The 10,984-nt window shown below is 49.1% G+C and overlaps 4 protein-coding genes across 4 annotated transcripts; 1 reads left to right on the top strand and 3 right to left on the bottom strand.

Moving 5' to 3' along the window:
* Nucleotides 1-2,342: 2,342 nt before the first annotated feature.
* Nucleotides 2,343-3,776, bottom strand: PPTG_14140 (TKL protein kinase; the record flags this gene model as incomplete). Its single annotated transcript, XM_008911126.1, has 1 exon — nt 2,343-3,776. One exon carries the CDS (start codon nt 3,774-3,776, stop codon nt 2,343-2,345), a length of 1,434 nt encoding a protein of 477 aa, XP_008909374.1.
* Nucleotides 3,777-4,810: 1,034 nt separating this feature from the next.
* PPTG_14139 (hypothetical protein) lies at nt 4,811-6,132 on the bottom strand. The gene has a single exon (XM_008911125.1). It carries the CDS (start codon nt 6,019-6,021, stop codon nt 5,089-5,091), a length of 933 nt encoding a protein of 310 aa, XP_008909373.1. The 5' UTR covers nt 6,022-6,132; the 3' UTR covers nt 4,811-5,088.
* Nucleotides 6,133-8,745, top strand: PPTG_14138 (hypothetical protein). Its single transcript, XM_008911124.1, has 2 exons — nt 6,133-6,658; nt 6,724-8,745. Exons 1-2 carry the CDS (start codon nt 6,511-6,513, stop codon nt 8,688-8,690), a joined length of 2,115 nt encoding a protein of 704 aa, XP_008909372.1. The 5' UTR covers nt 6,133-6,510; the 3' UTR covers nt 8,691-8,745.
* A 192-nt stretch (nt 8,746-8,937) lies between these two features.
* Nucleotides 8,938-10,893, bottom strand: PPTG_14137 (hypothetical protein). The gene has a single exon (XM_008911123.1). The coding sequence runs from the start codon at nt 10,864-10,866 to the stop codon at nt 8,998-9,000; it is 1,869 nt and encodes a 622-aa protein (XP_008909371.1). The 5' UTR covers nt 10,867-10,893; the 3' UTR covers nt 8,938-8,997.
* Nucleotides 10,894-10,984: the final 91 nt, after the last annotated feature.

Below are 10,984 nucleotides of genomic sequence, written 5' to 3'. Positions count from 1 at the left end.
TCTCCTCCATTTGGAACAGAAGAGAAACGTTGTGGTGTATGTTTAGATTGAAAAAGCCGGTTTGAATTATAGTTGCTACCCTACAATCTTATGTGTATTCTGTAGTTACGGCCAACTCCCATGCTCTTCTTGTTGCATCCGCTGACCTTCCTTTGGAATCATGACCGCTTCAACACCTAGGTGGCGGGTAGGTCCCAGGCAACGTAATGAGGCTATGTGGGGGCCGACTATACAACAACTAGGCGCTGGTCCTGACGCCAGACAGATAGAACAGTGGAGAGGACGCATTATCGGTGACCGACAACCCTAAAGTGTCTTTTGGTTGTGTCCCTCGATGTAACCCGTGTTTCTATAACCTGTAATTAGGCATGGAGCTCCTTGTAGGAAACCGCATTCGAGTTTTGCTGCCTCCTCGGCCGACAGCAACGACCCCCGTGGTTTTTCTCCACATCCGTACCACCCTAATAGCTCGCCCGCCCTCTTCTGCCTACATTACCCTGCTTACCTTCACCTTGCTGCAACCTGTCCTTTCAACGCCACTCTCCTTTATCAAGTCTTAACTGTCCACCAACAGGGATAATATTAATTGAGGACCGAGCAGCTACCCGCCTGCTCGTGATCCTCACCTACCGAAGCCCATCGTCGTCTAGTTACCACTACTGAGAGGGACCAAAGCAATTCTGCCGCTCCTTAGCCGCGTCACCTCGCCCCCTTAGTGCCTGCCTTGACTCTCCTTGCGTTCATATATCCCCCTACCTTCGATCTTCCGCCACCCTTGCGATCCTCTGCCATCGTCCTACTTCGCCAGCATCGCTTGTCCTCGGTAGAACTAGCACACTGGCTCGCACTAGCCACCATACGGCACCCAAAACACTCGTCGCCGCTGAACTAGTTGATATTGTCCTCGCTAACATCAACGACTTCAACTTGCCGTCCTTGCACGGTCTCGTATCCTACTCGATAGGCTACCTACTACATTTCCATGCATCAGTTTTGTATTCCTTTGCTGTAGTGGTTTGCTTCTTTGCATTGTGGTGGAACTGCTCACAATAGTGCTATGTACCTATTTTATAATAAGTATGCCTTTTTGTGTGCTCGCCTCTTTTTCAAGTCGTATTGTCAATTCCGGCCAAATTTGCCTCTTTCGTTCAGTTCGAAGAGTCACACGCATACAAAATCCCTGTTAATTCAAAATAGCTGCACCGTCTATGGTCCCTATCGTACTTAAACGAGTCAATAATCAACCTAAATCTTTAGCCTATTTGGGCGAGTTTCAATCAAAGAACCTCGTAGGGAATTTTGAGTAGAACGCACAGTACTTTATACTGGTAGTGTTTCGGTACGAAGTAGCAAAACTGGGCTGCATCGCTGGTTAGGCAAACATTATGCTATAAAATATGTTTTCAGTGTAAGTCGCAGACGATTTACTAGATCATTTGGTGCTTTTACTCGGCACTACCAGCCCATTTCCCCTCTAGTTTTAATCTTCAGTGAGCATTCCCAAAAAAAAAAAGTAGAAGACTGCCTGCTAGCGATCTGCGGCTCCAATACTCGCGCGTTCGAAGTGGACGCTGTGAACACCCCGGCTTCCTGTACGGAAGGAAAGTCGCAATCGTCAAGTCGCTCCCAAGATGCCAAAGGTCTCGGCCAGCGCAACCGAAAAATACCAGCAAGACGACTACTTCGGCTGAGAAGACTGAGGAATCGAAGTGAGCCCTTCAGCGCTCGCTGCAAACTTCTAGCATGAAGAACACAGTGAAGAAGCAAACGAAGGTCCCAGCCAACACCTGGTCAGAAGCGATCGCAGCGGTAAACAACGGTGTGCCCATTAGAACAGCGACAAAGACTTACGGAGTTTCGCACGAACCTCTCCAACAACAACTCCGTGGGGTTGTGCCTTTACAAACTTGTTCCAGGCCTAAGCTCGTGTATGTTTCCGAAAATCATGGCGGTCACAAACTGGTTGAGAGATTTCATTACCGGTCCCTCAGTGGAATGCTAATTAGTTTTGGTGAACTACGAGGCATGCTACGTCAGGTAGCGGAGGAGACGGAGATACACCCACTGACGGACGTTTTCCCTTGCCGGTTCGTTTTGGGGTTGGTTGGCAGGCCCTTGGCCGGTTTTTTTGGTTGGAGGAAAAACTGCTTCGATCGACAAGCAGTAAACCTGCACGACCAATTTGATTGTCGGCGTGAGGAATCGGAATACAGAGTGGCAAAAACGAAGTAAGGAAGCCCATCTGACTCAGAATCTGGGAAAGGAGGATGGCATGTGTATAGCTTGGATAAATAATCTTCTGGGTGACTTGACATTATCTAGGACGCTGTTACAGCAAGAAACTACAAGCTGAATTCGTCGAGGTTATACCCAGGAATACTTCGAACAGCTTGGACGACATCACTTGCGCTGGGACGCGCGTCCGGGTCACGCTGAAGACACCATTCTGCTAAGTCCGCGATCTCACTGGGGCAAGTGGGCGATAGATTGGGCTTCAAGTGACCTGACACGATGTGTTGTAGCACTTGCAGTGGTGGCATTCGACTGCCGCGAGCTGTTAAAGCGGAAGAGAACGGCGATCGATGCGTATCCAACTCAGCTATTACAACACCAAGCGAATAAATGTCAGCTTTTCGTGAAGGTGCCCCACCCGCCAATACCTCCGGAGCTGTCCAAAATGGCGTGTTAGGCCGAGTAGACTGCGCCTTCTCCAGCTGATTATCACTACGGTAGCCGACAACTCCAAAACCAGTCAGCTTGGCGTCCAAATCAGCCGAAAGCAACACGTTTTTGGCTCTGAGATCACCGTGGATAATACGCTTTCGGTGCAAGTACACCAGACCCCGAGTAATATCCAAAAGGATCTGCATCTTCTCGTTCTTCCACGTCAACGAGAAGCTCATGAAATCTTCGTAAATTTCATTTTGATCCCGGTTTGGATTCGATTGTCGGAGATACTCCTGGAGATCTCCTAGTTCCAGATATTCCATCACAAGACACAGATTCCGCATCGAGCTCCACGCGACACCAACGAAACTCAAGATGCTCGGGTGTTGCAACAGCGCACTGAGTCGTATAGTCTTGATAAACGCGCGTACTTCATCCAGATTTTTCCGTTCCTCCTTGGATAATCGTTTGACAGCAACGCAGCGATCTCGCAGTACACAGAGCCACACTTCATGAGTGCCTCGGGCTATCAGATGATGGAATTGTAGGCGATCAAAGGGGATCTGCGCGTGCTTCAAGTGCGGATCATTCGTCAAAGTATTCAGTACATCGGAGTCCTTGGGGTTATCCGGTTTGGGACTTTCAGATGAATGACTTTCCGCTGTTCCAGTGTGCGATAATGTGAGAGGCGACGACGTTAATATCTGGATGCAGTCGTGTGGATTTCCGAAGATATCTTCTCTATCAATTAGCGGGTTCTTGTGAGGCTTTCGGGTTGCACGGCTGCTCTGAGTGCTGCTCTGGGTACTGCTCATACTTAACCGGTTTGCTCCTGAATTCTGCAGCTCGGCTTTTCGCTTCTCTGAACGTTGTCGTAGATACATGAAGACAGCAATACCGGTCACTATCAGTGCGGCTGCTCCTACAATCAATACTGGAATTGTATTCTGCCAGTGCCCTGACGTTGTATTGTGCTGTAATGAGGTGGCATTTGCGCTGTCATCGTTGTTGACATCGGTAATTGGACTGAAAACTGAGCTATTCGCTTCATTTTCTGCTGAATTTGAAGTCTCAAGGGTGGCCACGTACTCATTCAGCCACTTCGACATTAAAGAAGAACTCTGTGGACGACACCATCGATCGTCCGAGGCGCGATACTCGATGCATGGGATTGTTAGTGACGACAGTGAAGTTTTGGATGCACACAGATCTGCGTTTGACTCATCACTTGTTTGGATAGCAAACATAATTGCTGAACGACCCGCAGTGGCGTTACTCCACGTGTGACGCCGTATTATCGTCTCGGGTATCGTGCTGCTGTTTGAAGAGATCGTAGATAAATCGCCAGTCGCCCACACTGGAGCAATACTCGCCTTTGTCTTCACCGATGCACAAGAACATTGTACGATGTCGTTGAGCTGACTGGGTCCACAGTTCGAGGAGAAGCTTGAATAAATAGCTGTGGAGTCATCGGCCAAGCATTTCTGTATTTTGCAACCTGTATTTGTCACTTGTTGAGCCTTGAGAGAAAGGTTAGCCATTGTGTTGCTGGAATTGTTCGACACACAACGTGTGTAGACTTTAGCAAGCGATCCATTGTCGCCACGCGCATATCCACTGTCCCAAATTAATGCCTGCTGAAGAAGATCAGGAAGTGAGGTAAAGTTCAATCCAAACGGCTGAAGCTTCTCGCTGACTTCGTCTGGAATGGCTTGGCCAAGTAAAAACTGCTGATGAATATCGCCGTCTCTCGTGTTATGTTGCCTTGCTTGGTTTGTGTAGACCTGGTAATACACATCCACGAAATCCGTCGACCTAGAAACTGTTTGTTGAGGACACAGTAGGAAGCCCAATACTGTGATTACAGCGGCATGCTCAAGAAGTGATAGTGAACTGGGCATTGCTGGTTATACGTGAATGTCAGACGTTTCAACAGTGAGCAACCAGGCAGAGGGGTTGAGTCACCACTGGAGACATTCGTTGCTCAGTAGGCTGTCTCCATCTTTATCGAAATTCTTGAGCAGTGCGTCGTTCATACAGCAGAAACAAATGGTCGTAGACGACACTGTCTTGCCTTGTCAACGCGTTACAAATACTGACGACTGCGAGACCGCATTGTTGAGAACATCAACACTGACATCCGCTCCACGAAAAGGTTGAAAGAGGCATATTCATCGAACAAACAACACCGAAAACCGGCACAATCTGAACTGTAGAGCTCCTCACTACCATACGACTAGTAAAAAATAAGAAGAAGAACGCGTAACAAGCAACTTCACGACATAGTGATCGCTAAATTGCTTTCAAGAAATGGGTATCATCAAGTGCTAGTTGCTAACTAAGCACATTTCAGAAACTAAACGTACATGTAGGTAGTGCGTCATCTTCTTGATGAACACCTGGTAAGATACCACTGGCCACTCACTTGCGTGCAACTACGGTGAATCCAATAAACGGAATCAAACGTGGCTGTCCATCCGCAAACGGATCAGCACTATCCGTCTTCGCTCCTTCTTGGTAAAAGTTCTCCTGCGCGTCCTGCTCCATCAACTCGGTCAGAGTCTGCTCCATTTGCTCCTTCGTCAGTCTCTCCAAGAACTTGGTAGTAAATGGGTTGTTCATGTTTGCTTGAATCATCATCTTTGGGTCGTCAAACACAATGGTGTGCGTCGTGGAGAACGTCTTGACGTCTTTGAATCCGGCCTCTTGTAGCTCCTTCAAGATCCTCTTCTTGTCCGTACCAGCAACCAACGACGGAGGCTCCAAGGGTTTTCCTTCGCCCTCCGTGGCGTTAAACATGTCCGTGATCTTGTCGAACCAGATCATTTGCGAGCTCTTGTCGCTCCAGGTCGTGACGATCAGCAGACCGTCCTCTTTTAACACCCGATGCGCTGTTTTCCACCCTTTTGTGCGATTCGGGAAGATTCCCAAGCCAAAGTTGGATCCGATTGCATCCACTGATCCGTCGGCTATTTCCTCCAGCACCATTCCGTCGCATTGCAACGTGGTAAACTTGGGGGTGAACGGACTGAGTGTGGGGTCTTCCTTTAGCTTGTCAGTCAATTGCTGCAGCATTCCTTCGGATAAATCCGAAGCGGTGATGCTGATTTCCGTCGGGGCAGTGAGGTACCGACGTGCGAACTCGAAGCTGAGCACTCCAGGGCCACAACCGACGTCCAGGAAGTGGAACGGAGTGCCGGCGCTCTTGGCCTCGTGCTGCTGGAGCTTCTTCAGGATCTCATGATGCGCAATTTGCAGTGAATCCACCGCCCAGCGAGCAGTCAGTGTACTGAAGACGGAGCTGTACGCCTTGGCGTGTGCAGACCAATTGGCGTTCGTGAAGGCTTTTTCCATTGTTCTCCCTAAGGACTTGGGTGTCTGGTCACTTGGTCTCCAATTTGAAAATGATACCAAAGTCGTAAATTACGGTCGATTTGATAGGCCAAAAATGATGGCTTCAACTTCGTCAATAGGAATGCATGCTGTGGGGGTAATCAAATGAAATATAAACACTATCGTCGCCGTCGGCGAACGACAGCCTCCATGGAGGCAAAGTTACCATCGTGGCCATAGGCAAGATGCCGATCGATGCTTACAAATAGTTACGTATCACAGTTAACCCCATTTACAATTCTAGGAGTAAAGTTATCCATTTGGTCAAAAACTGAGTGAATATTTATAGGATTCGTATTGTTAGCCTGTATTCGTCTCGTCAACGCCTTATCAACGCCACGTTCGTGACGAATCGTGCTGCCTGGCTTTGCTTTTAGACTGGTGGCTGGTCGTTCCTGCTTCGCCACTCTTCCAGCTTCTAAGACCTGAATATTCTCACTTTTCGTCGTAATGAAAGAGCGCTTAGCTGAAATCCTGGCGCTGCGCAGTGTGGTCGATGCTCTTCAACAGGAAGACATGGTGCGAGTGCTGGGTGAAGTCACCATACTCTCCGATGAGTATTTGCCAATGCTCGCGTTTCTCATGGCTCCAGACAATTGTGAGATGGATGTATTTATGCAAAGATTTGATCTCGAGCTAACATGTCTGCCCTATATAACCCAGTGACGTGCCTGGTCAGTTCAATGCTCCAAGAACCTACACCAACAGCGAAGGCCACAGCAGCAGCAGCCCGACAGCCGGGAGAACCACCGTCATACGAGGAATACGCGACAGCATTTCGAGCTCATTGGGTATTATGTGTGTCAGGTTTCTCTCACCAATTATTAGCAGCTATGAGCGCTCTGAAGGGCGAACCTCGAGCTTTGATCGCCCACACTCTCGCCGAGTTCAATTCACGCGATAGCATGACTCTTGAGGCCTTTGCTCGGTTTATCACAGCCTTCATGGATCAATACTCACCGCAAATGTTCATGGCACTTTTTGACAAAAATATTCGACAGCAGAAAAATTTTCTCGAGTCGCTACTGTTGCTCGTATTTTATGAACCGTTGAGGGATGTCATGGTCCGATTGTGTAATGAACTACCGGGAACCGACTCGGAACCGGAAGTGGAGGCACTGGTTGGTATCTCGCTCCTCCAACTTTCTCCGATGAACCCCATCCAGCAGATTAGTGACCGCGTTTCGGAAAAAATTCACCAGCGCGTGGCAAAAGATATCGAGACTGTGCGATTTTCACGAATGGTCTTCACTTGCGACTTGCTGACTGATCTCATCCATGAGAAACGAGAAGGCAGTCTGGGATTTGCAATGACGATGTCACTTGGTGAATCTGGGTCAAATGCTGAGCAGTTGATTACAGCAGCTTTACGTGATCTACATGAACTCCCTACGTTGTTCGCGAATGAATCCTACGTCTTGAAAGTGCTGAACTCGCTGTTACAGCAAACTCAGTGTGGTTGTGTGACAAAAGCGGCTTTTTGTCGAGCTACCGCTGCTACACACGACGCTGAAGTTAAAGAAGGCGAAGATTCCGTCACTGCGGCGTGCACAGAAGGCAGTCCTCATGAAGATTTGCCGTTAGTTTGGCAAGTATTTCTATCGCACTTACCTACAGTGTTATCGTTCTTCTCATCGGAGACAACATCTCTACAGTGGCGATTTAAGCCCACCCACGTTCAACTTGTGTACCTCATGCTGCCAGTGCTGAATGTGTCGTGCACCGTAGCAGATACTCTGGTTATTCGTACCAAGACGCTCGATACTCTTCTCGAACTGATCACACGCTTCCCCAAAGCGTCAATCTTGCATTGCGCTATTGCCCGATTATTCATTGTCGCTCTTGAGGATTCTCCGTTCATGTTTGGCAAGGAATTACCGGCATTTCGCTCGTCTACAGATCCTCTACGTATCCACTTGCTTCTGGGAGGTGCGCTCGACTTTGTGTTACAGAGTTACGGCTGGACAACGATACCTGATGCTGCTGCACGGGAAGCCAAGAAGCCGTCACCGCCTCCTGCTTTCCTGGACATCGCTATCTCATTGGATCAAGCACTTACAAGCGCCTTTGCACATTCAGCTCAACTTTTCATGGGCAACTCAGCATTCGAGCGCTGGAAGGTCTTCCGTCTTGAAGTGCTTTTACCGATTCAAACACTTTGGGAAGAGCAGTACCAGCCACCACCGGCACCCGAAATGGGACCTTCACCGACGCTTACAGCGATGCTTTACGGAGAAGGTCACAGACAGCCGCAGGACGATTTACCAAGTGATACGAAACACCGGAAACAATCCACGGATGGTATAGTCCCTGCAACAATATCTGGTGAGGCTGCCAATGCGGAGATGCCTGGAGATTCGAAGCCTGGAGAAGGTTCCAGTACCTCAACAGAAGCGGGAAATGTTCAAACGCAACGAGAGGGAGGTCCATGCGTCTCGGTATTAGATTCACAATCAAGTTCGACCTCAGAAGCATCAGCAATAGCTGTGCACGACGTACCCACACCACTATCTGCGCTGTACAATGAAGAAGAGAAGCGTATGATGCTTAAAGTTAGCGATGATGATACAGTATCGTCGTCCCCTCCCATAGCTCTGGTGATGCCTGCTGCAGTACCACAGACGACATAGCTTCTGTTCCGAGTACCGTTAGATGCATCGGTAATGGATAATCAAACAGCGGGGCTGAGTTATCATAATATTGCGTTGGTCTCTTTCCAATTCTGCAGCACCGATATCTTAGAAGCCACTCGATAAGAACTGTTTCACCCGTATCAACTGTACTTGCATATAGTACATCGGTTAGACAACGTTTATGGCTGCTCTGGTGTTGATACTTTTTCGGGCAGAAAAGCAAATTGCTTGTCGTTTAGTAGAGTTCTGACTGAATTGTAGTTGTATTCAACCTCATAGTGGCAACTCAAAAATTTATTCATTTCTATGAAGATGCTGGCTTCTTGCTGTCTACCTTGTCACTATTTTCCACCTTCGTTTCCTCAGATTCAGTCTCTATAGCACCATCCTTCTCTTCCTTAAATGGCGTTTCCTCAGCCTCAAGCGTTTCCAGTAGTTGTCGAAGCTGCGTTTTCTGTGCTTCCTTGGCTTCATCATTCGCCACATCCTTGGCCTTCTTCGACGTATCTTGCTCACCCTCTTTCTTGACTTCGTCGTCGGCAACCAGGAGGTCCAACTGCTCCCGTAGCACACTCACAAGAGTGTCGTTGTCAATACTACGCTCATGGAACTTGACCATCACGTAGGCACGCAGTTTCTTCGAGAAACGACACAAATGTGCCACCACAAACGCGATCCTCTCCAGTACAAACAGACCAGCGTCCAGACGTCGTAAATACCGACTGTCCTCATCTTCATCTTCCTCCTCTTCGTCCAGCCCGCTGCGCTCCACTCGCTCGTGATATTTAGCAAACAGATCCACCAATCGATCCACCTTCTCCATGTCATTTTCCACAAACTTAGCGTGTAAACGGTCATAACCATCCGCCGGAGCATTCTCACGCACCCACGCGCACATGGAGGCCACCAAACTGGCCGCATTCTCTTCTTCCTTAGCCTTCTCACTCACCTTGCTCGCTTTCTTACTGCTACTTGCCTTGTACTTGCCGTGGCGTCCCATAAAGACTGAGAACACGCTACGCAATCCGCCAATCTCAATCAAGCGTTCGCAGTTACGGGCATTGCCCATAAGTGCGTGGTCCATTGCTCGCAACGCGCCACTAAACACGAACCGCTTTCTGTCTTTCATAAAGCGCAGCAGCAGCTCCAGTCCTTCCAAGCGACGGAACTGCGTCTGAGCTTCGGGGACGAGCAGCACACTACACAGCGCATTCACTAAGTTTCCCACAAGTTCCTCTTCTTCTTCACTGCCAGGGTCTTTCTTCCTGTACGGGGCCAATGCCTGGAGCAGATCGTCCATGAGATCCACCTTCGCTTTCTTCTCCTTATTCTTCATCTCACTCGGTGGGTCCTTCCCCATCCACGACACGAACTTTTCCCTCGGTTCTGCTCCAGATTGCAGTAGGATAGACAGGATTTCACTCGCGTACAGCTTGTTCTCACTAAATTTCCGTCCAGCCGACACTTGTTTCAATAGAAAAGGCAAGATCGACGTCTCCGCCACTTGGACACACACTTGTGGCTCTAGATCTGCCATATTTTCGAGAATCTGTAGAGAATTATAGATCCCTGTCGTCTCCTCTTCTGCCTGGGTATCTTCCGCATTGTCCACGGCCGCTGCCAATTGGTACAAATTGGTTACTAGCAGAGGTAGCAATTTCTCGTCCACCAAGTGCTTGGTAAGCATCCTAGCCGGCTCCAGAGACATCGCAGCGTCATCCACGTCCGTTACCTCGGCCAGTAGACTTAATACAGCCAGTCGGATATCAAGGTTATCGTGTGCGAACAGTCCGAGTAGCACGCGCGGTACCTGTAGCTCAATCATGACAGCGAAGAGCTCCGGCTTGGCTGCCACCTGCTTCCAGCGCGTCAGCTCGCCGTCCAGTGCCAGTTCAGATTCTAGAAACTTGGTCGGATCGTCCGCGTGCTTTTCGCGCGCCAAAGCGTTGCGGCGAACGTGTTTCTTGAGGGAATTGGCCATGGACTTAAGTGCTCGAGCGTCCAATGCGTCACCCTCCTGCGCTTCGGCGCCGTCCACGATCGCGCTGATCTTTGCGGCATCAGCTTCTGGAGATACACGAGCACGTTTTGCAGTGGGAGAAGAGGAGGAAGAGGCCGCGGGGCGCTTGGGAGCTGCCTCCGCAGACAGCACTCGGTCGAAGTGGCTCTCCATTTTGGATGTGGTGATAGGTATTGTATGGAGCAAGAATAGCTCAGCATGATTGGATGGATAAGATTAAGATATTTAGCCAATTAAATGAACAAACGGCTGGTACCATATCACGGGTACA

Source organism: Phytophthora parasitica (assembly GCF_000247585.1).
Source record: "Phytophthora parasitica INRA-310 unplaced genomic scaffold supercont2.40, whole genome shotgun sequence".
In the NCBI taxonomy this organism is placed as follows: Eukaryota; Oomycota; class Peronosporomycetes; order Peronosporales; family Peronosporaceae; genus Phytophthora; species Phytophthora nicotianae.
This window is presented reverse-complemented; position numbering and strand designations above follow the sequence as displayed.